At 40.4% G+C, this 27,590-nt stretch overlaps 1 protein-coding gene across 1 annotated transcript in view; it reads right to left on the bottom strand.

Moving 5' to 3' along the window:
• Positions 1-4,224: 4,224 nt before the first annotated feature.
• Positions 4,225-27,590, bottom strand: part of hs3st1l2 (heparan sulfate (glucosamine) 3-O-sulfotransferase 1-like 2) — a 32,257-nt gene continuing 8,891 nt past the window's right edge. Inside the window, exons 2-3 of the mRNA XM_006797665.3 lie at positions 6,778-7,163; positions 4,225-5,621 (exon numbers count right to left, since the gene is read on the bottom strand). Coding sequence (XP_006797728.2) covers positions 4,956-5,621; positions 6,778-7,032 — 921 coding nt within the window. The 5' untranslated portion in view covers positions 7,033-7,163 and the 3' untranslated portion in view covers positions 4,225-4,955. The remainder of the gene's footprint in view (positions 5,622-6,777; positions 7,164-27,590) is intronic.

Genomic DNA, 27,590 nt, shown 5'->3' with positions numbered 1-27,590 from the left:
GAGCCGGGTTTAAATACTGCAGCTGAAAGTGATGAGAGACAGCTGGAGTTCAGGTGGCCACAGCTACTCCTGGGAGGAGGTAAGCAGGTTTTTCTGCCCATACGTGCCCACGGAGAGTTGTAGCAGGGAGACGGAGAGAAAGGCAGATCAGCACCTCGAGCACAAGAGGGCTCGTAATGTCCTGTGGTGCTGTATTTAAGTACAGTTATGAATTTCCAGAATTTCTTTATATTTTCCACAACATTCTAGGACATCCATTTTCACTTTTTTCAGACCGTGATACCAAGATCATTAAAATTTACATCCACATTATCCCTGCATTTTGAAAAGGTCTCCAATGAACAAATATCCTTCTGAATCTTTTGGATCCTATTTTATTTGTTTATTTCATATCGCATATAAAAGTGCAAATTTGTTCTTCTTTTGGCCTGATGCTCATTGCTGTCTGATTTCATCATTGTTCAATTTTTTCCCTCTAACGTCACCTTCACAATGTTTTATTTTTTGGTATAATGTTTGTTGTCTTTTAATAATTTCTCTGTGTTATTGTTGGCTCTGAACTGAGCTGAATAATAACAAATTAAACTTAACATTTTTGACACATTTTGTAACACTTTTCCCCAGAAAGGACAGGCATGAAAAGTCTGTAAATAAATGTAAATAAAAGTGTTCTTTCTAAGAAATGTCACTACTTTCTTGAAGTGGAAACAAAATGTTCTGGACAAAACAAGCCAGTGATAATCCACCGTCTCTAAGACCTGGTATCATTAGTCACATATTGAGTGATTGAGCTCATGGGTGGATTAATTTAACACTAATATCTTTATTATGTGAGAATGATCAGAAAGCCCATGAAACCTGAGAAAAATGTTTTTATTGTGGGTTTTTTTTTGCTTTGTTTTGTTTGTTTGTTTTGTTTTTTGCAGTGCATTTGTAGCTTTGACTTATACTTCTTCTTATTGTGTGAAGTTGTAGTTCCCAAATGGTGCAGAGGCACACTGTTGTACCTAGAGATTATGTGTCAGTCTTAAGTACTGCAAGTGCACAACAAGTAATGAATTACATTTGAATTTGCCATATTTGTACACATCAAAGGGTGTGACTGATAGCAAGGAGGATCACACCATGTGTGCGGGTGTGAAATGGATCACTTTCATGTGCACAGTGAGCCACAGTTTACTCGAAATTCTCGGTGTTATGAAAGGTTCCAGCACTGCAAATATGCTATCAAAGGTGCCTTTGTCTAACATTATAATCAGAACAAGAACTGATTATATTTCAGAGGACAAAAAGTATATTTTTTTTGCAAAACTGAAGACATCCGTGACTTGAAATGTCGCACACTTTCTTATTTTAGAGATACCCGGAAGCTCAGCCTCTGGGCCTAGATTTGGTCATACCCATTGCTGACCCATTGCTATGGCCTTACCAGGAGAAAAGTGGTGGACTAATGAAAAGTTTCATCCTTACAGCTAATCGTGTGGCCACAAGGAGCAGCATTATTGTAAAATATCTGCAAAGGAACTCTTTGATTACCATCAAATATGATGGCAGATTACTCCTTCACCTTGTCCATCAAATCCTCTAAAATAAACCTGATGTTCAGACTTTCAGGTAAAAAAAAAAAGTTGGTTATGAAGCAGCTGCAAACTCAGGAACTCCAGCACATGAAGTAAAGATTTCTGTGATTGAGAGTGACATCAGATGTATTGTCCACATGAGTGTGGGCCTCTGTGGGAACACATGAAAGCCAGCGCTGCCTCACATCTTCAAAGAGTAAGAATCATTTGTTTATTCTTACATCTCCCTTTGTCTCCTTCTTTACAGTTTTCTCCCGAGGATGGTGGGAGTGTGACAGCCAGAGGTCAGCCTTCAGCTCCCATTATATTCTGCACTGCCTGAAATGCACCACACAAAACAGGGACAGCTTACATGGTAAGAATTCAGAAATTCTTTTTCAACTTGTTTCTATAGCTTTCAAACCTGTAAATTCCTGAAGTTATTTAATGTAAAAAAAAAAAAAACCCCCTCATGCATTCTAACAAAGCGTGAAGGATTCCACATTACTTTTTCCTTGAAGAAAGTAAAATAGACTGTTAGTATCAGTGGGGAAACAAAAAGCAGCTCCTCAAGATATTTTCAAGTAAAAAATTTGTCACAGTATCATTATGTGTTGTTATGTGATTGTGTGCAGAAGGTGCAGTATCAAGAGAAGAGAGAGACACAATACTGGGGGGAAAAAAAGGAAATGCAGGGATGGTTGATTTAAAGCTACACTAAGCTACAGTGTAAATTAACCAGGCACTAAATAAGATGCTTTAAACTCCTCTTGGAATTTTTTCTTGGTGTTTTGAAATAAAAAGTAGCCTGTTTCAGCTCATGTTTTGGTTCAGAAGAATGCGTTCAGTGTCACTCACAATGTGTTGAGCTGCAGAAAGCAGCCATTTATGGTGTAAAACAACAGCTAAGAAATCATTTTTTCATATGGTGACTAGTTTATCTGAATTAGCTTTTTCCATGTTTTGACTGTATTATTCATTTGATTAACCTCCTAGGACCTGGCATCCACATATGTGGACATCGCATTTTGGGATGTCTTGACCAAAATACAAAATTTTACTCTACAAGGGCCTGATAACCACTTACGAGGACATTATACTGCAAATGTTCGATTGAAATTTAAAATAAATGTCCTCATATGTCAATCTTATTTTTGTCAGAGATAAAATCAGGTAAAAAAAAATCTGGAAATTCTTTGTTTTTATATTCATCAGGTCCCAAACAGCCCAAATAGCAAAGAGAATTTAAAAATGCATGCCATGAAAGAGTTTGGGTCTTAGGAGGTTAAGCACACACAACCATTCGTCTGGTACAGTTAGCAGAGGGGCCGTCTCAGCTCACAGTGGAGAAAGGATATCTTCAGTATACCCAGGAGTGTACAGTGCAGTCAGCCAAACACAGGGAGTCCTAAAATATTCACAGTCCCTTTCTAGAAACTATTTAATAAAATATTTAAATAAAATATAAATATAAATAAATATTTAATAACAGAATAATTATCATACTTAATTTAAAAGAGGTATTAAATCTGCTGGTGCCCAGTTGTTAGGATATGCTATATTGGATATATAGCATATCCTATTGTCCTGACAAAATATCTGAAGAGACCCTCGTCACCTTTACACTCTCAAAACATAAGGTAAGCCCACCAAAACACTGACCTCTAAGGTACCCTTTACACAGGGAATTTATCTGTATCACACAGAACACTAACCAAACACTGCCCGTTTATCTATAATGTACCTACCTGCCCTACTATCTTTGTACTTGTTTCTGTGTCCCATCCTTCCTTCTTCTTTCTGTTTGTCATCCTCTCTCCAGTGGGTACCATCTTCCATTTATGGGAGCTGCGATTGATCCACAGTCAGGGCTCTAAGAAACCACAGCCTCCAGTCTACTTCTTTGCTTTTCTGTCTTTTTTCTGCCATCTTCATTATTAGTAAACCTTTCAGGACCTGCTTTTGAGGGTACAAATAGCTACCTTGAAGGCCAGTAATTAGCTCTAGGAGGAGTTTTGTGTAAACTGGAACTGCAGAGACAGGTACAATAGAATACTGCTTTGATCTGAAATGCTGTGCAGCTACTACACAGTTGTTATTAGTTGTTATCCAACGAAACACTTACAGATTTATACCTTTTACTTCTAAATTATTGAACAATTTAACTTAATTAAATCAAATTAAATTTAACTCTGCCTTGTGGAATGTACTTTGAAAGTGCATCAAACTAAAGACATGTCTGGGTTAAAAGCACCCTGGATATCCTTTAATCACAAGACTTTTATTTTATGTACTGATGCTATGACTTGTCAGCCTTTTTAAGCCCTTCCAGATGAACTGGATTAAGGTAAGAAAACCATTTGGCCTTGAATACTGTCAGGAACTGAACAGCCCTTCTGGTGACCTGCAGGTGTCGTTTGTTGCGGTGTGGTGGTGAAACTGAAGGTAACACCTACACAGGAATAACTTAATAATGAAAAGAGACGTACGCTTGCTTTGATCTTTGATGTAAAGAACATGTTCAATAGACACTGACAGGGAACATCTTCATCCACTTCGAGGGAGAGGTGTTTCCAGAGAGGCCTGTCAGTGAGCCTATATCACCGTGTCTTTATGTTTGACATTTTAAATCCCTTTAAACCTCGAAGCTGGAGTTCAGGGAACAGACTTTACCACCGAAGACATTTATTAGAAGGACATCTTAAAAAATAACACAAACTAGCAATAGCACTATGCTGGCCTTGAGCGTAAAAAAAAAGCAAAAAACAGGTTTTCAGTGAGCGTCTTCCAAAAGAACTCGTGAGCATCTATTCAGTAAAATAGCCCAAAATAGCCATGAGGAAAAAATTAAAATGTTTTGCTAACACAAAAAGTTTTACAGTTGTTCAGAAAAATCAAAGCAAGGACTTGTTTTCTCTTTAAAATCGTTTGCATCGAACCTTGATTGACTTTTTATGCAACTGGAGTTCATAGTGCAACAATAACGCAACCATCTTTTGACCATTCATCTATTTCTACATCACATCAAAGTCGTCACATATTCTTTTAACGGCCCACACAGGAGAACTAACAGGGAGTTAGTTATACTTTCAGTTTCAGACTTGTGTATGGCACGGCTGTTGTAGCTTCAGCAAGTGAGGTTTTCCCTGGAGGCACCAACATGGTCTTGGTAAAGGTTTATGTTGGCTACGGGTTCAACATCAGCAGTTTGTTTTCTTCACATGTGCTGCACATGTTGGCCACATTCATACCTGAGTAGGTATCAACAAAAAGAGATTTTTTTTTTAAATGTTCCCACTCATCTAGCTAGAAAAACACAGTTTTATCTCTCCCTCTGCGTCCCTGAATGTGTCGGCACTGTTCAGGAGGCGTTTCATCGTCACTCTGCTCAGTGGATCAGCACCAGGCAAATGACCTCCCCACCATTTCAAAGAATAACTTGTTTGGCTTTCTGAAGTACCGACAAAGCTTCTTCAAGGCTTGGGTACTCAGTGGAGCATGTGGCCTGCCTTTAGACTCGTCCAGGCACTTGTCATGTCCAGCCGACAGGAGGCAGTAGAAGCCCTTGGTGGTGTTGTAGTAGAAATTGCCTGGGTTGATCCTGGGCGGCAGGTCCAGAAACCTTTCTGCCTTCCTCAGCTCAGGGAAGGGATCCCGAATAAGCGCATCTCCGTCCACCACGTGGATCTGCTCCCTGGGGAAGACCTCCAACCAGCGGGCAAGGTGCTGGTGATAGAGGCTCCTCTGCAGTGCCTTGTATCCAGGATCAATATGGCCCTTGTGGAGTAGGAGCTGCTCTAGGGGCTTGTAGGGCTTGTGTCGTGTTAGGCGGTTGTGCAGAACCTGGGTGTAGTCAGAGATCAGCCTCTCAGCTGGGTCCCGGACAATGAGTAGCAAGCGGACAGCAGGGTTCATGTCCCAAACTCGTGCAGGAACCTGAGGAGCTGCGAAGTAACCTGGGGTCTTTTCCACTGTCAGTTGACCTGGGACGGTGAAGGGCATCTGGGCTCGGTACCAGGCCAGACCTCTGCGGTAGTGCTCCTCCACATTGAAATAATGCACCTGTGATGTAGATGGGGGGGAAAAAGCAGGTCTTCATTTATTTTTAAACCACTTGTTGACACTGTTGTTTTGAAATTTTAGTTTAAAAGGAAATTTTAGGGACATCTAATAATTTCTAAAAACATTTTACCACCTAAAACACTTTCAGCTTTTTTTTTTTCATTTAGTCCCAATCTTGTCTAAACCAATCTATTCTTTGGCACCAGCTTTCTAACTTCATAGTCCTCACTTTAAACTATCATGATTAGGATTTTTCTCAGTGCAGCTTTTCAGGACAGGCCCGTCACCATTCATCATACTTACAAATGTACATGACAAACTACACAGAAACTCAACTCTCTTTGCTCTGGTTTCTTTACTGCACTGAAGAAGATGCAGTACGTGTTTGGCCTGAACTAAACTTTCAGAAAATCCTCACGCATTTGATAATTAGACCGCCTCTGTGTCCTCTTGGTCTTGCCTGAGTTGCATCTCCAACTCCCCGAGTGCAGAGTTTTACACTTTTACAGTATATATTTGCACCTGGGGCATTTTGTTAGCTCCATTACCCTGAGATTGAATTTTTTGCTTCAGTGCAGCTCTATATTGTTAGAGCTGAGTCTCTTAATACATATTTTCAGACACAGAAGGTCTATCCACAGTTACAATCATTATTACTTACTGAATTTTCAACTAGTACTATGTTATTTTCTTTGCTTGGAGTTTTCAGATTTTCCATGGCCAACCAATGCCTGGGTCTTGGCCTGGATTTTGCCACTCTGAATATAAAATCCTGCGAGCTTCTGGAGGTTGACCTTGCTATTCTTTGAATACCATCAGGTGGTTTTGAGGCACACTGATGAAATTTGTACAATTCAATAAAAGCAGATTTTTTTAAAGGATATACAAGTGAAAAGAAAAAAAATGTTGATGTGAGATTTCACATAAGGGTTTCAACAAAAACTACAAATGAATTTTTGACACGTATGAAAATAGATTTTGACGTCCATCATATATTTAAGAAGAAAACAGACATTTTTCTGAATGGGAACATTTTATCCCAGTTTGACGTCAGAGTAGAGAAGATGAAACTACTTAACAACCCTTAAGTGCTTAAGTGCAAACTGAGTAATTATTGTCCACAGCTGGTGATAGTGAAAAGTGTTTTGTTTATTACCTCAGCCTTTGCCACTTCCACATCTGGGTGCAGATTGAGCATCTCGAGCAGGGCTCTGGTGCCACCTTTCCGCACGCCAATGATAATAGCTCCGGGCAGCCGCTGCTGGGTAGCATTGTAAAAGGAGGAAGAGGATGATGGAGGGGAGTAGACGGAAGAACTGGAACCCCCAGAGCGCAATTCCCTTAAGCACACAGACAGCTGAGTCTGCAGCAGCAGAAGCACCAGCAGCGCTAGTAGCACTGTCCACAGCATGGTGCCACACGCACACACACAGGGGTGGAGTGATGGTTATGAGCACACTCTCATGAAGCTCCCGGACCAGTACGTTGTGCTTGTTATGAGTCAGCGGGGGGTCTCGGGAGGGAGCCCTTCAATTGGACAACCTATGAAGCAGGAAAAAAAATAAAGGTTATCATCCACTTTTACTGTCTCACTCTGCCACTTTCTTCTTTAATAGCACCAGTGTGGCAGAAAGGTCGAAAAGTGATACACTTGTCAAGAAAGTTGATGATAAATAAGCAAAAATTAATTCCGTCTGAATATAAATTACTGCGAGCAATCGTTATTAAAATTCAACAGCATGAAAACTGAAGGCTGAACTAAGACCTTTAATGTTTTTTTTTATCACTTTTATTGCAACCTCGTAACACGATTTAGGCTGTTATTTACTGTAACTCAAGGAAGCTGCAGTCAGATCAAAACAACGAAAAAATGTTTTAGCCTCAAGCATGAAAAAAACATTTCGAAAAATCGAATGTATTATTAATAAGTGGTTTATAAGAGTTTAAATAGAACAATAGGTGCAATGAGGCAACTATTTTTGATCATATGTAGGTTAACTTTAAATGTGGTACATTTTTCTGTCTGCTGCATGTACTGCACATGCACATGCTTTAGGAATCCCAAGTTAGCTTGAAGATGGACACGTTTGAATGTGTGTGTGTGCTGAATCTGCACCAAAAGAATAAAAATCTTTAAGAAAGGATGTCGAGTCGGCAACACTCAGATTATGACCTCAGTCACAGTGCAGTTTCTTTTCATCCCACATAGCTAAAGCTCATTGCTACATGGTGCTTGCTCGACTGTTTCGTGATCCCATACAGTATGTCTGCGACAGCTCTGCACACTAATGCGTCAATTCCAAAAGTAGTGCAGGTTTGGAGCCTCAGATATAGGGCTGCAATATGAATGTAGACAGAAAATATTAAAATATTAATCTATATCTAAAGCAGATGGAGGAAATGCATTGAAAATTTATGCTGTTATGGGGTTTACAGTCTCCCTAAGGAGCACTTACACCCATCTGAGTTCAGTGGAACCATTTTTACAGTGGAGGAGACGAGCCGCAGTGATCCTGAAATCCCGAATGTGGAATTTTGACTCATTGGGTTGTTTGAGTTTAATCTGTTTTTAATCTGGTTTTAAAGTAGCATAAAATTGTTAAAAACAGACAAGGTTTCAAATGATGAGTTCAGAGACTGTACGAGGAGTCCCCGTCGAGGGAGAGATCAAACCTCAGGCGACCTTAAACACTCAGGTTCAGTTTTTTCAACTCTTGACTCTTTATGCTGACAGAGAGAGCAGATGTACCTCATATAGTCATGTAAAACAAAGCCTATTATCAGATAAAAATCAGATTTTGTGCTACTAGAGTCCAAGAATAAAAATATGGAGTTGCTAAACTTGCAATGAACATTTTAGGTGCCCTCTAAGTGTAAGAAAACATTTTTTCCACTACTGCATCTAAAGGAGTCCAGAGATCTTCCATCCAAAAAAATATCTTTGCAGGTGCCCCCCCCCACCACCACCTTTTTTGTCTTTACATAAATAAATAATATGTATCCAGGCACAGCATACAGGAAAACTCTTCTTAAAGAAAAGACAAAGGAGAAACTAAAGAGCAGTTTAACTTGAGTTCTTTGTGGTGAATTTGTTTTGAAGATGTGAGTTTAATAGTTACTGTTTCAGATTCACAGCAGGATTTTTACAGAACTTCTGAGTCCTGACCACAGTGATCGATAACCTATGAAGGGTGCCAAACAAATACATGAATAAAACATACTCAGATGGGGGAATAATGATCGTCTTGTTCGAAGCATGCTTATGGGCTTTAGTTTTAAAATAAAATGATTGAAATATCTCTCATATTACTGGGGTAAGAATAAAGTGAGGAAGTGAAAAAAAAAATTAAACGTAAAAACAATAATGCAAGGTCTGTAGAGCTTAAAAAAACTCTACTTCTTTAAGTCTTTGAAGATTTCAGCTTCCAAGAATATCTTCAGTTTAAAACCAAGCGGTGGAAAGTCCCAGCTATTTATACCCGAGTGAGGGTTGTTCCCTTGGGCACGAACCTGAAGGTCATTGACCCACTACTGATAATATGAGTCATCACGTGGTCACGTGAATAAAAAGGTGCAGGCCATTACCATCACTGCGGGTTAAAGGTGAAGCCACTGCGAAACCTTACCCCGCCCTGGATTCACAGTCTATGCCCGCTGTGAAAGACCGTCACTGAACAAAAGTGGAAGCTTACAACAGCAGCTATCAGCCACTTGCAGTGAAGTCTTCAGATCCCTTCCCAGGAGCTTCAACACTAACACCTTTGTCCAGGTGAACTCAATAGGTCACATGATAGTGTGAGGCAAGGTCTCACAGGGGTTTCACTCTGAACCCTGGTGAAGAAAATGACCCACGCTATTTTTTGACACCTTGGCTATTGATCAGTTAGTCAGTGACCCTCAGGACAGTATTTACTTGTTGCTGGATGTTGTGTGGACATGTATGCAAATAAGAATCCAGAGAACTCAAATGCTGTGATTAGCATTTCTGTGTACAAACTTTCCTTCAGTTTTTATCTGTTTTGACTTCAGAAATTTAATTTCAGGAGCTTTTTCCCAGTAAACGTGTTGCTTTCTGCTCATCAAACCAGCACGATCTCAACACAAAAACATCAGATGTTTAACAACTCACGCCAACGGCCTCTTGTGGTTTAATAAATGCAAGTAAATTCACTACTGTTAATGCTACAATCAGTCGATTTGATAATTCCAAAGAAGTTTGTTGCACACGAGAAAAGACTCCCATCAGCGCTTTGTTCCACAACAACATGTGGTGAACACTGTGAAAGAGTCTTGTTTTGTGAATAAACCAAATAAAGTAGTTTAGATGCTTTAACCCAGACGTTCCCAAAGTGTGGGGCCCGCCCCCTAGGGGGGGCACAGAGCCATTGCAGGGGGGGCGCGGCATGAAAAGGGAAAAAAAAAAAACAACGCTTGGACACTGCTAGCACGGGCGCCCACACAAAGGCAAAGCAGGAGATGAAGCATAGCTGAATATGTTTCCAAACCAACTTCATTCTAAGCCAAAGACTAGAAAATATGGTGAAGCATATCTTCCCTTTGGTTTCACCTGCACAAGTGCCGAGGTAGGTCTCCTTGCAGGATTGGTTTTCCCTTCGTTGGGAGCAGCGCTGGGCTGTTTAAATCATGGACAAACAGTATCCCACATTCTTGATTTGTAGTTCACAAACACTTGTTGTAATGACTAACTACTCCTGACATTTTGGAGATGTTAGCTCTTTATACAGTAAAGTTACAGCGGGATACAAATAACATCAGGCTGATCCTGCCACAATTTGTTCCCCGGTTCAAATCACGGACAAACAGCGTCCAACAGTTGTTTATGTTTTTGAACCCATTTTGCAGAGGGATTTTTCGTCTCAGTATTTCGTCTCTACCTGCCATTCTGCAATTCATCTCATGTAAACAATAACGTGCACACAGCGTGACGTGAAAAAAGGCACATATCTTTGACATTGCATGACGAACTCTGTATTCCTCGTCCAGTAAACGCAAAAAAGGAGTTTTCAAAAATCTCCGTTCTCGGTGATTCGAAACGCCGTTTACGTGTGGACGAAACAGCTGCGTTTTCAAAAATACCCGTGTAGGTGTGGACGTAGCGTAAAAGAGTTAGTAGTTTATTTTCTTACTACCTATAATTTATTGCAGATTACTTGTATTTGCTTAATTGTTTACTAAATGTTTGAGGTGTGAAATAAACCGCAATGGAGCAAAATATGGGTGTGTGTGGTTGGAGGATGTGTTCGTGCGTGTGTGCGTGCGTGCGCGCGCGTGCGCGTGTGTGCGAGGGGGGGCGCAACCATTTTTCTTGTAAAACAAGGGGGGCCCAGCAAAAAAAGTTTGGGAACCACTGCTTTAACCTAACAAAACAGCAAGTGAACATGAAGACAGAAAAATATAAAAACTGCGAACAAAGGGTAAAAACAGCGTTCCCACATACTAAGCTTCTTTGTTTGGCAAAATGATCACAAACGTCTGGAAAAGGAGACTATACATCGTTGTATCTCCAAACAATTTATCATTATAATTTGAGCAGTGATACTGATCCAATCACCCTGATTATACTCCACTGGGTGGTCCAAAGTGCTGGTAAATTTGCACCAGTATGCTTTGACATGTCAACTCCAACTGTAGAGTGAAATATTCCAGTCAGGAGAAGGTAAGAATTTTATTGAAGCCACGTCAAAACTCTCACACTGTAGTTAAAAGCACCCGCACATTTGATTTCCAGTGCCCAATTACATTATTATTATATCATCATATAGTCTACAAGTTTTAAAAGATTTTTATTTGTATGGTACCAAATTCTGTGCATGTGAGACTGTGACAGTTGTTTTACAAACAGGAAGACGACGTACAATAAGAGCTGAAATAATTGGTCCATTTACATAAAATGATTGCTTACTTATACATAATAAGTTATATCATAAGATTATAAATAATATTTATAATTTATTTGATTTTTGCTGAAAATTATTTGACTTTGACACGTAATATTTAACTTTTGATGCCTCACTCTTGGCACAAGGCAGCTGTGTAATTTTTAACACTTCCATAAGATTTTTTCCCGCATTCAGCACTTTCATGCTTGACGCTTTGACCACATTTTGTCGATTCAGCTTTTATTTATGTGATATTTTGAATGCAGCTCTTGCTGCAGAGTGCTTTTACACTGAAATATTAATCCTTCTACTAATGTAAAAGAAGGCCAACAACAAAAACTAGCAACGTTTTTTTTCTTTAAAGAAAATTCAGTAAAGAAAAACAGCATTAACACTGCTTTGGCAAAACGGTGTTAATATATGTACTCAGGCATTACATGACATGACCACAGTCACATGACGGGTGGATTGCATTATGGCGGTTTAACCAGAGACACTCGTTTTTATTTTTCGGTGTTTGTGGGAAGCTAAATTAAAGGTCATGTTGTGTTTGTGTAGGAAACTTTTAGCGATCACTTGTTTTAATTAAAACACAGCTTCTTCCTGTTCCTGCTCTTGTTGTTGTTGTTGAGCTGAAGTTGCAGTGACGCGACTGAGTTATTAATTAGTGTAACAATGTTCTGGTTCAGAGGAGGAACCCTGTCTAGCATTGTTCCTGTAGCGACTCACTAATTGCACCTTCAGGGAGCGTAACTGTACCCCGACCTTCTGTGCTATCCTCTGGCTTAGTGACGCTGGCGTCACACGTCCCTTGCTGGCTGTGGATGGGACTCCCAATGTACATCAGCAACGTGTGGATGTTGTCGGCTGAAGTAGGTGTTGTGGATGACGTCATCGCTCATTGTTATGTTTCAGAAGTGAGAGTAAACAGGTTAATTTTAGAAAATGTTCAAATGAACATATCTGCAGTTTTAGATGACTTTTTTGTAAAGAATCACTGGGATTGGATAAAATTAAGTACAGTCATGTAAATTTAAATAAAAAAAGAAAGATCTTAGACCTGTGCAAAAAAATGCATATTCATGTACATTTTCATGACGGTTATGTCAGCACTGACATAGTAGAAAGAAAGCTAAATCAATCTGCCCACTTTGTCAAAAAAGTCCAAATTCGACTCATTCAACTTTAGTCAAACTACAGCTAACAAACCACATTTATTAGCCCTAAGCTACTCATTTGATTCCAAACTATTTCTAGATAATGCCACAGTGATCTCTCTGTTATCACTCATTATTATATGCAGCTCTGAGCTGAATGAATGTTGTTTTGTTGTTTTATCGCAAATTCTGACCGGTTCCAGCTTTTGACTGACAAATATATTCTCCGTTTTTGCAAGCTCAGATAGATGAACAAGATTTTCAAGAATTACACAGGGATTAAAAAGTTGCATCTGCGGTGATTATTATTATTCCTGTGGTGTCTTATCGCTTTGTACAAAACTAGAACATTCGAATCGACTATTACCTCCAGCCTCACACTGTTCAGTGATTACAGCCCCTTAATAATTCAGCCAATAGCAGCTAAAATCCCTGGCTCCTATACATTAGCTGCTTTAAGCAAGTAGCAAGATTTCCTGATTCAGATTCCCTACAGTCATGATTTTGATGTAAAGTGGCAAACTGCGTGCTGACGCCAATCAATCACAGTGTAGGGCATGTGCAATTTATGTGAGTATGTGAGCAACCGAGACAAAGAAAGTAATCCTCAGTGAGGTTTATGTGTGTGCGCGCTGCACAGAGACACGCATGCCTTGGGTTAAGTGGTTGCACGAGTCCCTTGTGACTTCTCTGTAAGCCGGAATATTCCCCTGCTGTCAAGTCGCTTCGCTTCCACTTCACCTCGTGACCTTCCTCTCCCTCTTCCACCTCCTTATTACCCTCCGTCTCACCTACACTCATCATCTTTCACCCTCACCTCTGCTCTTTGTTTCCACAGCCTGTTCCTGACTCCGTCTTCCTGAGTTGTTTGAATCCTTGCGTGTTTATGTGGATCAGCAGCACATGCAGCACCATGCTAATGGGGATGCCCTGCAGCAGCCTCTTAGCGGCTCATAAATAAAACACAAACGCACCTTTCCGCCCAGAAATATATTTGAGTCAATGAACTTTTAATCTTGATGAACAAGAAACGACACAGGATTGCAGTTGGAAATGGGAAATAGTTCCATGGATGTAAAAACCCAGCACCGATTAAAAGTTATTTCAAGGTTTAAATAAGGTTATTGCTGTTTGGCTCAATGTCGTGATGGAGAACACTTTGAAAAGTAAACCAAAGAAAACACTGTAAAAGTACAAAAAGGGCAAATCAGCAATCCATTTTTCATACTGCTCGTGTATTTCTTGGCTCTAAATTATTTGTTTGAGTCTTTTACTTGCAGACAGAATTGCAAACTTGCATTCGGAGCTCCTTAAAAAGACAGAAATCTTTGGGATAAATGGTATGTCTGCTGAGTTTTACTGAGAAACGTTTTTGCTTCCACCTAAACCTTCATGGAGATAAACATCAAACACACAATAGCTCAACGTGGCCGCAAAGTCAAGCTCAGCCACAGTCCAGCTGATTTCAGTGACAGCCCACATCGGCTGATACCTTCAACACTCATAGTAGGTTCTTTCAGTCAGGGGGTTGGGAAGCGTATCTGTAACCGGAAGGTCGCCGGTTCGATCCCCGGGCTCTCTGTCCTGGTCGTTGTGTCCTGGTCGTTGTGTCCTGGTCGTTGTGTCCTTGGGCAAGACACTTTACCCTACTGCCTACTGGTGTTGGCCAGAGGGGCCGATGGTACGATATGGCAGCCTCGCTTCTGTCAGTCTGCCCCCAGGGCAGCTGTGGCTACAACCGTAGCTTGCCTCCACCAGTGTGTGAATGAATAGTGGCATTGTAAAGCGCTTTGGATGCCTTGAAAAGCCCTTTATAAATCCAATCCATTGCACATCTGCAAGCCACTTTGAAACCCACCTCCCCTCTAGCTCCATCATTATGCAGTTCTGACTTTCAGCTAGGGCTGCACGATTAATCGTTAGAAAATCGCAATCTCAATTCATACTTATGTGCGATCTCATTTCCAAATGACAACAATTAAAAAAAAAAGAGAGAATCGTGATCTCAATTCTAAGCAAAAAAATCGTGATTCTCATTTTATGCAAAATCGTGCAGCCCTACTTTCATTATGTAATATTACTGATTCTTGCTTTATTGAGACGGGGTCTTGCTGATGCGCTTTGGCTTTTCATCTCTGGTGGGGATTTCCCAGAATGGACCTACACCAAATGTAAAAATGAATGCAGATATAAATGAACAATTTTCTGTTTATTTTTTGACTACAGTGGTTCTGACTGAAATTACTTTTTTCAGTTTGCACTTTGCTGAAAATTGACTAAAAACTAACATCGACGTTCTCTTTATTCAGTGCTTATTAAAATGCATGCACAAGTCCCCTGTTAATGATAAAAATAAGCAAATTAGTTTAGGATTAAAAAACTGAGAGATTTCTGTTTAGCAACTGGCTGGACTGTTTTCTTTTTTTATTGGCACCATATGAGCAGCCTCTCAGCTCTGCTCAATGAGCCTCACATGAATCATTGCAAGTCCTTGTCTTTCCCCGCTCATCGCTTCTTGTGATTCACATTAGCCAGCATGCAAAGGGAGAACAAACAACAACAACAAAAATGCCAAGATTGCCAATGACGCATAAATTCTCCATACTGACAAACACACGGTATCTAGCCAAGCTGCAGACGATAGAGATGGAGGGGAAAGGAGAGAAAAGGGGGAAGGGTGGAGTGTAATTATCTGTGAAAGGCAGATGCTTCCATCTGCATTTGGGGAGAGTACCAGTGTCTTATAAGTTCTGGTGTGAGTGTGTTTGTGTGTGTCTTGTGTCATCTGCATGTGTGCAGAGCCTTAGCCTTTTGTGCAGACGCCCAGCATGTGACTGCTAGTGATCCAGGCCCCTGGAAATATCTTTTTACAGAGCGATGGTATTTGGGGGTGGGGGAGGGATTATCCTGTACAGAGAGTCAGAGGGTGGCAGGGAGGGAGGAGATGGGTGGTAGGGGGGAAGGATGAGACTGAGGTACAGTTGTTGTGTGTGTGAGGCAGCAGGAAGATTGTCTCTGGTAGGGGGTGGCATGGTGAAACGCTTTGGATTGCCAAGCCTGTCATATCACCAAGGCTGTGAAAGTCTGATAAAACTCTCTCTGTCCTCCTTCCTTTTCTTTCTTCTTTCATTTGCCCCCCTCCCCATCCATCTCTTTTTCACACTCTACTCGCCACCCTTTCCTTTTTTCACCTTGGGTTTCACCTTCATTTACCCCAAACTTCCCACACATTTTCTTAGTTTTCTATCTCTTTATATACCTTCTTTAACCCAGCTCCTGCTCAGCCAATCACGCTTGCTGATTACAGCGAACATACGTCGAGCTGATTGCCTTTCAGAACAACAAAGGAAATGCAACAAGGCTGTTCCTATTCCCCATCCCTTTCCCATTACCCGCCTGGAGAGGAGATGGCCAACACTCAGAGGGGGGTCTGTAATCAAAATAGATGGAGCTGAGACTGCAATCGGTCATACTTCCAGATCACGCCGACCGCCAGTTTTCCTCGAAGCCTCAGACAATAAACAGTAAGACTGAATGCTTCAGATCCATCTTTTTGCTTTTCCCAAAAATCCTTTTAACCCCATAGAAGCTGATCTGCTGCCAGATCTTTCAAAGTTTATGCATAAGATGAAAGAAACATCAGATGTGAACGAAAAAGTGAAAAGTCCTCTTCCGTATCTATTGAAGTTCAGGAGTTTCACCTCTTCCAGGCATTCTGTTTTTCTGCGTGAATAGTTTGATGCACCCTGTACCAGGTACTCAGCCAGAGGAAAAAATGCTGAACTCGGAAGATTTGATCTATTTCTGAGAGAACATGGGAAGATGAAGCAGAGGGTGAAAAAGAAGTGTCTGAGAGGTTCTTGACAGGATCCTTTTTCTCCCTTGTTATTTCTTCCTCGTAGGTCTGTTTCTGCTGTAAAACTTCATATGAGAGTTATTTAAAATATCCTGAGATAATATAATCTCCTAATTCATCACATATGATCACAACTATTTTGCTTTACATTTGCATGCAGTAAATGGTAAATGGCCTGTATTTATATAGCGCTTTACTAGTCCCTAAGGACCCCAAAGCGCTTTACATATCCAGTCATCCACCCATTCACACACACATTCACACACTGGTGATGGCAAGCTACATTGTAGCCACAGCCACCCTGGGGCGCACTGAGTAGATATTAGGGGTGGCGGAAAAAATCGATACTGTGTAGTATGGTGATATTTTGTTTGCTAATAATGTATCGATACAGGGACAGCAGAAATCGATATTTTGTTACAAAAAAGGTTTTTGTGCTCTGACTTCAGAGCATGTTGATCCTTTTTCTGAGCAAGAATCCTGACATTCCTTCACTGTCCAAATGTGTTTAACTTTTTTTTGGCAGCAATAAACATGACAGTTTACTTATTTTCATTTAAGACATGTTTTATTTTAATTAAGTTTAAAACTTTTTTATTTAATGTAAAATTATATTTTGTTTTAATTTACTTTCAAATTCTTCAGTTGCTGAAGGGGCTGCATAGTTTTCATAAATTGCATAGTTCAGAATAGCTATAATTGTACCAGATGGTTGCGTTCAGTTAAGTTGGACTAGACTGTAATACAAACCGTTCAGTTTGTCAACAATAAAACTGAAATGAGAGAAAGACTGAGTGCGAGACTTTGATATTAGATAAAATGAATATTGATAAAGTTTACCTTTATGTACAGAATCTGAATATCGCAAAATATTTTTAAAAAATTGCAATAATATCGTATCGTGCGTTAAGTATTGTGATAATATCGTATCGTGGGATGTATGGTGATTCCCACCTCTAGTAGATATCCTTTAGCATGACTTTTGAACAAGGTTACTGTTGTATTATTGTTGTTTGTTTTGTTTTGTTTTTTTAGCTCAAACTATAATCTAAACCCCAAGAAGCAGACAGTTGCCTAAACTTAACTAAAGAAGTTAATGCGTGCAATGTACAGAACAATTGTTTTGCTCAACCAGTGCATATCAGCTTAAAACTAACTAAATAAAATAAAGTAAAATGAAGCTCCACAGTCAAATGAGTGTGGAAGTAAGTCCTGAGTTCGACTCCACCACCTGGTTGGAGCCTTTCTGTGTGGTGTCTGCATTTTCTCCCCATGCCTGCATGGGTTCCGGCTTCTTCCCACAATGTGAGTGAATGGCGACCTGTCTAGGGTGTACTTTGTCTCTCACCTAGGTGATAGGAATAGCCCCTGTGCTACCCTGACAAGCAGAATATGAGCTATTTGTGCTTTACAGTATGAGAGTGCCCAGGAGATTTAGTAAGAAGTTCGTGCCTTGGTTTGCACTCACTTAAGAGCTGTTATGTTTCTCATTTTCTATCCCCTGAATATATACTGTTACTGTGGTAGATGCTCATTTAAACGTGGCCCAAAATAATGAGCAGCTTATGTACAAGTAATCCCTGTGAGTCAAAAAGATCAGGATTTACACTGCTCTAAATTATGTCAGTGAGAGTGAAAATCCTTAACATGCCCATACACCGAACTAGCTGTGAGAGCAGAAGCCCCTCCCACCTTGTGTTGTTTGCAAAAGGCAGCCAATCAGAGAAAAGTTCTGCCTGACAGTGGGTTATGAGAGAAGCTGCATGAATATCCAGTTTATGGTTATTTATGAATCATGCAAAGTAGTTGGGAATAGGGGAAAACTTAAAAAGGAATAATGCACAGAATTAAGTTTACTACATGCCACCAAACTGGTGCTTAACAAATGGGTATAATAAGGGGAACCAGTGCTTTCTGTAGGAAATAAATTACATCAAATATAAGTGTTTACAATACAACTTTATTTGTATAGCACATTTAAAAGACCAGTGGTACACCAAAGTGTTTTACAATAAAAACAGGAAAATTAAGACAATAAATAAAAGACTATTAACAAAGTACCACATATGTCATCAGGTTAAGGGCACTACTTATACAACAATAAAAGGGAATATAAGAACAAAGTTACTAAGAACAGATATAGCTAAAAGTACATAAATAAGAAATTGAACCAAATATAAAACAGGGACGCTAACTAGATGGAAAAGCTATGTTGAATAAATGAGTTTTTAAACGGGATTTAAAAGATAAAACGGAGTTTACTTCAATTACACAACAGAAATGACACAATTATGAACACAATGTGTCAAAAAGTGTCAAATGTGGTCTAATAGTAGCCTGGACAGCAAACAAACATAAATTCGATTTGATTTATTAATACAGTGTGAGTTCACAGCCCAGATGTTTCCAGAACACACAATAAAGTGTGTCATGCACGCTGACCTTCGCTGATGTCTGTCCATCTTTTACTCATCAACCCCCAGCTGCTTTTCAAATTACACTAAAAAAAGGGGCCCGGCAGCCGGCAGTCACTTACCTTTCACCCGCTTATCATCTTATTCATTCACACATGCACTACACCCATGTAAGCCCCCTCCTCTACCAACCCCACCCCCTCCTCCTTTATCCATCCCTCCTCCTCACATCCTTAGCCATGCACGCGCCAAAATCTGGGTCAGCCATATCAAACACTAAAGCGTGCGTCTCTGATGTGTGTTTACTGTGTGCGTGGATGTGTATGCGTGGCGTATGAATATTGAGTTTTAATATTGAGTCTGGAGGGGAAGAATTTGGGATTCTACTGTTGTTATTTTATCAGGCGCTGCACTGGGGGGAATGTGATTAGGAAATGCAGTTTTATCAAAGGGATCTTTGTGTGTGTGCATGCATAAAAAAGCAAGATGTTTCTGTAATAATGTGTGTGGTGTGTGTTTTAGAGAGAGAGAGAGGCAAACTGAAAAGCAAAGCTTGGAGGGGCTGTGTAAATTTGCTCTAATTAAAAGGTTTTTTGGCCGGAGCGTCTGGGCATTGCCACTGGCGTACATTCAACACTCATGTTTGTGTGTCTGTGTGTGTGTGTGTTTTGGGCCACTTGGCACAAAGCCTGGTACAAGCCATTTGGATTTAGAGATGAGAGAGAGAAGGAGAGCTGGTGTTTTCCTGACCCAGGTACAGTTGGGGTCTGACGTTTACACACAGTCATCATGGGCATGAATGCCATGGTAATTTAGGGTTTTTAATGATTTCCTTGAATCATTCTTTTAATGATTTAATGATTATAAGATACACATCTTTAACAAGTTTGAATTTATTGTTGAATATTGGATTTTCTTTAATCTGTACCGTCAAAGTTAAAGTACACATCCAGGCTTAAACATATACATAGGCCCTCACTAATACTTTAATATTTGGTTAAATGTCCCTGAGCATGTTTCACCTCAATCTGACACTTTTGGTTGACATCAATAAGCTTCTGGTATAATTCTGTCTGGATATTTGACTGCTCTCTTGACAGAATTGGCAGAGTTTATTTAAATTGGTTCATTTCCTGGCACAGATCTGGGTTTAAAGCAAAGTCCACAAATTTTTAGTACGGATGAGGCTTTTGGTTTTGAAAAAGTCATTCCAGAAGTCTAATACAATAAAGCTAGCCTGCTTTATCCATTCCAAAACAATTTTTGTTGCGTGATTGGGATCTTTTTCCTGTTGGAACACCCAATCCTGTCTAAGTTCCAACCATCTAGCTGCTGATTTGAGGTGACATTGAGGGATTTGGAGGTAGTTCTTTATTATTCCAGTTGCTTGTGTAATGTACTGCTACCAATTACTCCAAAACAACACAAAACCATGATCCTGCCACCACCATGCTCGACAGCTATTACACTGTTGAAAGATTCACCTTTACTCCTTCAAACATGTCAAATTTGATGCTGGTGTTCCAGCAGTTTTAAGTTGCTGTTCTGGAACATCCCAATAAATTTACTCTCAACTTGGTAACAGTTTGGATCTTCATCCAGATCTTGGAAAAGTGGTGACATATTTGAAAAACTTGTATTCAGTACAGTTGTTTGAGCTAATGATCTTGGAATTTGGACTTGTTTTTAAATGACTCCAAGAGATCTTCCTAACTCGTATAAATGTACAATTCTCCTTCTTAGATCTACACTAAGTTCCTTGGACTTTCCCTTTGTTCTCAGCAGTGGCCAGTCGAATGAGTGATGCCAAAACGCTTTTTATGATGGGGAAGAGATGATGACTAAAAAAATGTTAGTAAGCCTTGTAAAGTTAAAATACATCACTTAAAAGATTTAAGTGAATAGACCAAATCCAAAATTAAAACGTACGCATCCAATTACTATGTTTATCTTTTAAAGTATTCAAATTTCTGCTGTATATGCTGATTTATGCTGTATAATCATTCCACCAAAGAAATCACTAAAAGCCCCAAATTACGATGACATTCATGCCGATGCATGCAAACTTCTGACCACAGCTGTACATGATAAGAGACATGTGACCCTTCCTGTTTCACTCTCTTGCACACAGGTCTTCTATAGTGGACTTACTGCTTGTCTTTTGTCATATTATGCTGGCAGTATTATGCACACTCAATGTGACTCTAAAGGGGTACGTGATGGAAATTTTATGAGAAAAGAGTCCTGACGGATCTGCGACAAGAATGTTTTTGTTGCAAATATTAAAAATTGAAAAAAAAAACCCTTCAGATAGGAAGGATGGCAGAAAGTCCTTTGACTGTTATGTCTCAGCAAAAATGCCTAACAGATTGCCTCATAATGTAATTTAAGCTGAAATGAAATTAAGGTATTCATAACAAACATAAACACAGAAAATTAACAAATGAAAAACAGCAGAGCCACAGCCGATATTTCACTTATGGTTATTTGAGGTAAATTGGATTAAAATGGTGGTCGAGCTCGCTGACCACACACATCCTCCTTAATTCACACCCCTGTCCCCACCCTGCTGCCAGGATCCTTGTTTACACACTGATACGCCCACATTATCAGACATAACATATGTGGGCTTTCTCACAGGCAGCTTGGTCTGACAGTAAGAGGAGTCTGACCTGTCAGAGTGGATTTAACCCAACTGTCACTGAAGGAAAGCGGGACAGTCGCGGGGTGCAGGATGTGTAAAATAGCAGGGTGATGGGAGGATTATGGGTGTGTCCCCCCTTCACAAGGTCAGAAGCTCCAGGGCAACAAATAAATCAAATAGTTTTCTGGGTGAATTCAGTGTCATTTGCTGTACATGTGAGTGTTAAACTTGTGTACATAAGAGCGTCTGGAACAAGGGCAAGCTGACAGATGGGGCGAGCAAGTTGTGTCTGGTCAATATCATCATGGTCCAATGAGCCCAAATATTAACTGGGTCCTGAACTGTGGTTTGTCTGGGTTACAAACTGTACAGAAAAAAAAAAACAGATGGTGTTTTTGTAAATGAAGAGGATTTAATGGACGGAGGTATGGGAGAGGAAAGTGAGTGACTGATAAAAAGGGATACCATAGGAGAAAAAAAAGATTTTCCAGCACCGTCAGGTGTGTTTGGGCTCCTGCTGGCAGTTTACCACAGCAATGATTGTTAAGTCTGATGTCACCTGGGCAGTAGACCCCAGGGACGCCAGTTTGTTAAAGCGCAGAGATGAGGGAGGAGGGGAAGATGAGAGGCTGTGGAGGTGCGGAGGGGAATCAGGGGATGGAGACAGGGTGGTGGTGGGTACAGATGATGCCACAGTTGGTGTGGTGTTGCAGCCAAACGGTGCCCTACGGCGACAGTAATAAACCATCCCGGCTGTTGGTGGCTTTGTTGTCCAAAATGGACGATTAGTCTGATTTGTGTCTAAAGTGTCAAACCCTAAAGACAACACGGAGAGAAGGATACCCGGTTTAGCAGCACAAATCGCAAAGTCCCTTATTTCATAAAAGAATCTCTTTTCTTTTAGTTTGAATTCAACAGACAGTAATTCACCTGTGAGACAAACAGAAATGAGTAAGATGTGTCACAGCAGCGAGGATGCTCAGCTTGTCGCCTCCAAGCAGCAACCTCTGGGGCTGAAAAATGAAGCCAGCGTGGAAGTGCCAAAAAATGCACTTGATGCTGACCGCTCGAGGCTTCAAAAGTAATTCGGGCCCTCATATTAAAATGCCCAACTTCAGAGAGTAAACAAAAAGGTACGGACACGACTTTGGGATCTGTAGTTAATTTTCTCTCTTTGTACAGGCGGTCAGGTTTTTAAGTTTCACTTGACTAAACATTTCAAGGCTGAAAGCTTGCGTGATAATTGTAGGGGTTATATTCTCTGACAGGTAGATGCCAACACAGATGTGACGAACCACTAGCTGCCTGCTAAGCTTTACCTCAGCTAATCTGAGACACATGAATATCTCTCTCTGTGCTTGTTCTGTTGGTGCCTTTTGAAGCAATTTAATGCAAAAATCTGGCAAATAATGTGATTTTTTTTACTGTTAACACTACAACCTTTGGTAAGTGGAATTCTCGTATTTAATTTGTATGCTACTTAGCGCTAACTAGCATGTATCTTCACCTATACAATCAATGCCATCTGCTAACCAGACTGCAGCTAAAAGCATAGTACTCACCCAGCTCCTCTATATGGTTGCTTCAGTATGCAAGTCCACAAATCTTGTACAGTCTGTGTTTAAAATATAATGGCCAGGCAAGTGAAGAGTCTGCAGTAACTCAGTTCAAGCTGCAGTTTATGTGGAACTTGTCAATTAATAATGAGCTTCCTGGTAGGTACTTGCACCTGCATTAATCAATATTTTACTCTGTTTAATGTGCTAGTATTGTTGACAGAGTTCTCTAGTCTCTTTCGGCAGTTCTTCTTTGTTATCTCTATCGAGTATCACGACTTTCAGGTAGCTGTATTTCAGTAATGTTGAAAAACAAGCAGCCAGAGTTATTGTTCCCAGCCTATCCGGTGTGAAGCTGCAGATAGAGAAATTGAATGCGCGAACACAATAGAGCTCTGGAGTGATGCACTCTTTATCCTGTTAGATTTAGAAACAACACAAATGTTGCACAAATGCTGGGTGCGCACAATGTGATGATGCAGTGTTCTTTTTCAGCCATTTGATCATATCCCCATCTCTTTTTTAATAATTGGCACGTTTCCTGTTTCTCTGTGGGTTTTGTTTCTGCACATTTGTGCTTGGCAAAACAGACGTATTTACAAATGACACCATTAAAGTGAGCTAATGAGTCAACAAACCAGGGAAGAAAAGTTTCTGGCTCACAGGGTATTGTCTGAGCTGGATAAAACTGTAGAATTGTCTCTTTCTTGTGGAAGAATCCAAATCAGTCTGTAAAACAATTTGGCAATTTAAGCAGTAAAAAAAAAAAGAGAGTATCTGCAAGCAGAACAAGAAATACATAATGGACATGGAGTCCTGCAGAGGCTTCAAATTAGGCTGAAAATCTGGCTGAGGCATAGAAATAGGTGCAAATGCATGCACATGTATTCGCACGCACAAACACGCAAACACATTGTGATGTATCCAGACAAATTGCACTCTAATCACTGCATCTGCTGTGTTGCTATTTTCACACAAATCCAATGGTGATGCATCCTTTCTTTTTGCCTGCCTTTCTTTCTCTCTTTGAGCCCAGCATCCCACTGCCTCTCCAGACTGGCTCGTTCACCCCTTTGGCGCACACACACACAAAGACACACATTAAAAAATATAAGCACACATGGATGCACAGGCTCATTTCCCCAGATACACAGAAACCCATCAGTGCATTTTGTAACTCCTCTTCTTACATCCACACACACACACACATATCCACACACACACACAGTATCATATTTACACATACATGCACATACACAAAATCAGAGGCAGACATGAGGTGCCTAGCAGGGGGTGGTTTTGATTGACCAAGCACTTTATGACTCTTAAATGGCTTTATTGCCTTCCTACTTAACCCACACACCCCCTCCTCCTTCCTCTCTGTCACAGCACAACAGCACAGACACACACACATGCACGCACCATCCTCAGGGGGTCTCTGCGACTGGAAATTAATGAGAGCCATCACTAACTGCGCGCACACACGTGTGCTGCCACCCAGATTGCAAACTCCCTCCTACTGTCTGGAATCTATCAAGGTCACTCCACAAATCTAAAGCAAGTTCCTCCCTCTGGATTCTTTATCTCTGCCCCCTATGACCTTGCTTTGGTACTTTTTCTTTAAATTTTGGGAGAGAGCCAGGATTCAATCCTAACGACTTTGTTACTATACATAGCAGGTCGATGCATGGGAGATTGGGTTGATTGATTATAACTGGCAGGACACCAGGAGGCGTGGGGAGGACGCTGGCGTCCTGTCAGTACAATGGAATGAGAACTTCTCTGTTGGGATATTTTGAAGGCTCCTGCTGATCATGTTGTTATCGTTTGACCTCTGTCATGAGTAGCATGACGAATATTAGAAATATTTTGTTTCAGCGATAATTCAGCATCTTTTTGTCATTTCCAGGGTCAAATATGGCTATTTATAAAGCCAAAGTATGCACAACACGTTGTGTTGTGTCTGTGCTTGATCCACAAGGTTTAGGCAACAGTAAGAGACTGCAGGATTACTTGTGGTTCCTAACGTATTTAAAAGTAGAATGGGAGGCAGAGCCTTCAGTTTTCAGGCCCCTCTTCTGTGGAACCAGCTTCCAGTTTGGATTCCAGAGACTGACGCTGTCTCTACTTTTAAGATTAAGCTTAAAACCTTCTTCTTGCTAAAAAAATGTAGTTAGGGCTGGATCAGGTGACTCCGAATCCTCCCTTAGTTACACTGCAGTAGGTGTAGGCTGCTAAGGGATTCCCATGATGCACCTTTTCCACTCACTATGTGTTGATACACCTCTCTTCCACAGCATGGCTTTTGTCCTGTCTTCCTCACCTTAACTGGTCATGACAGATGAGCCTGGTTCTGCTGGAGGTTTCTTCCTATTAAAGACTATTTTCTGTCTGTTGTAGTATTGTAGGGTCTACCTCAAAATATAAAGCACCTTGAGGCGACTGTAATAGTGATTTGGCGCTGTTTAAATAAAATTGAATTGAATTGTTTTTAAACCTGGTCTGTGTAGTGCGTTCTAGTAGTTCAGTCTTTACTGCTATTTTAGTGAGGCATCAGCAGATCCCAGATTTCAGAGAGCGAGGTGCAGCAACAGCTTGAAAAGAAAGAAACCTTTGAAACTGGAGAAACACTCTTTACTGTAAAACATCTGATTTACTGTACAGACATCAATCCAGCCTCCTAATATGGACTTTGAAGCTCTTTAAAAGAGGACAGATGGCTCGTGCAAGGTGTCAAGACACTTGCTCCAAAAGACACAAAGTGTTTGTATTTGACACTTTGGGGTGAGAGCACATCCGATTCGTATACCACACAACTGTTCATATTGGCTCAAACACGCAGAGTTAAACACTGCATCATGTCATAAGTAGACAACACTTTACACTTGATTGCTGTAACTATTTGCTGGAAAACTTTCTGCGATTTTCTAGTAAGCTAATCGCATCAGTATTCCTCTCAGGGAAAGTGAAGAAAGATGTTCCTGTTATGGTGAGTGGGAAGATCATCTTTCAGCCTGAAAACTTTGGCTCGAGCCCAGTGTGTTGACAGACATCTCATCCTGCTGATGTGCCCTTTAGCTACTCACTGAAAACTTGCCAGCCAGAATGACTGCTCTGTAGCTGACCTCCCCGTTCTGTGAGCAGAAGGGCAAGTGAAAGGAAAAAATCCCTCCAGTGATCAATGCGGTATTAATTAACAGAGCTGAAATACAGTGTGTGGGCCAGAGTATGAGTCTGAATATGTAGCCCTGGAATCTGTATGACACTTTGGCTGTTTACTTAAAAAACACAGCCTTGTTTACAGTTTAATTCAGCACAGTAGCTGTTCCTGAATGTATCACACAGTCACCGTCAGGAAACAGAGCTGGTGACCAGTCGTGGTGCAAGAGCTAAACTACTACACTAACTTTACCAAGGTCTTTTTTTGCCACAAAATTTCAGTTCTTTCATTTCGATTTTTTGCAACTCTAAAACATTTCTTACTGATAGGAACGTCGAGTCCATAAGTCATAACAAAGAGGAGTTTTCATTTCAGCCATTAGCTTTGAGGTAAGATCGTGTATCACGTCAATGTCTGCAGGACGGTAAACTCTGCGTGGCCCTTTTATTACTCATGTTGCTGGGATGTGACTCTGTTTGCAGACATAGTTTTGTGACCTGTTTTGTTTCCAGGGACAAAATGCAAGCACCCGTAATATAATCATTAAAGTTTAAAGGGACAGTTCACCCTAAAATCTAATATGGATGATTTAAAAAAAAAAAAAAAAATCCTCTAGTACCAATATAACATTTCTCAGTTTTGGACGTATCAGCTGTAGACATGTGACTCACCTGATGGTTCTTAAAATATATTTGGAAACTCAGCCGCAATGTCTCTTTTCAGAAATCAGGACTCACTGACTTAAAATTAATCTAAAAAACTTGGTGTAAGCAGTTTCATATAGGAACTATTTTCCTTCCGCTGAACAACATCCCAGCACTGTGAAGTAAGAAGCACGCACTGACCCATGAAAACATGCACATGTTAGTGACTGTGACAGGATGTGAACAATATTTTTAAAAACATTTCCTGACCTGATGACACAGCCAAAGAGAATATGAATATATTTCTGGCAGAGTGACCTCTACTTTCAAAGTATTTAAGAGAACAATTGTTTCTATGGGAGATATCTCAAAAACTGCAAATCTGACTAAAACAATCTAGTTCGGGCCTGGGCTGCTGGCTGCACCAATAAGCTGAACTGGACTGTGCTCACTATCTTTTTATAAGCTTATTGGTGCGACCCTCCACAACTGTCCCAGTTTCTCATGGTGCGACACTCAACAGCAGTCCCATCTCATGGGGCCCATCCCTGGTCTAGATGGATAAATATCACTGCAGGCCAGATAAAAAACAACAACAACTTGACTTTCTAGACTAGACTTTCAGGTAAACTTTCCCT

The sequence above is a fragment of the Neolamprologus brichardi genome, chromosome 12, assembly GCF_056152115.1.
Source record: "Neolamprologus brichardi isolate AB-2024 chromosome 12, ASM5615211v1, whole genome shotgun sequence".
NCBI lineage: Eukaryota > Metazoa > Chordata > Actinopteri > Cichliformes > Cichlidae > Neolamprologus > Neolamprologus brichardi.
This window is presented reverse-complemented; position numbering and strand designations above follow the sequence as displayed.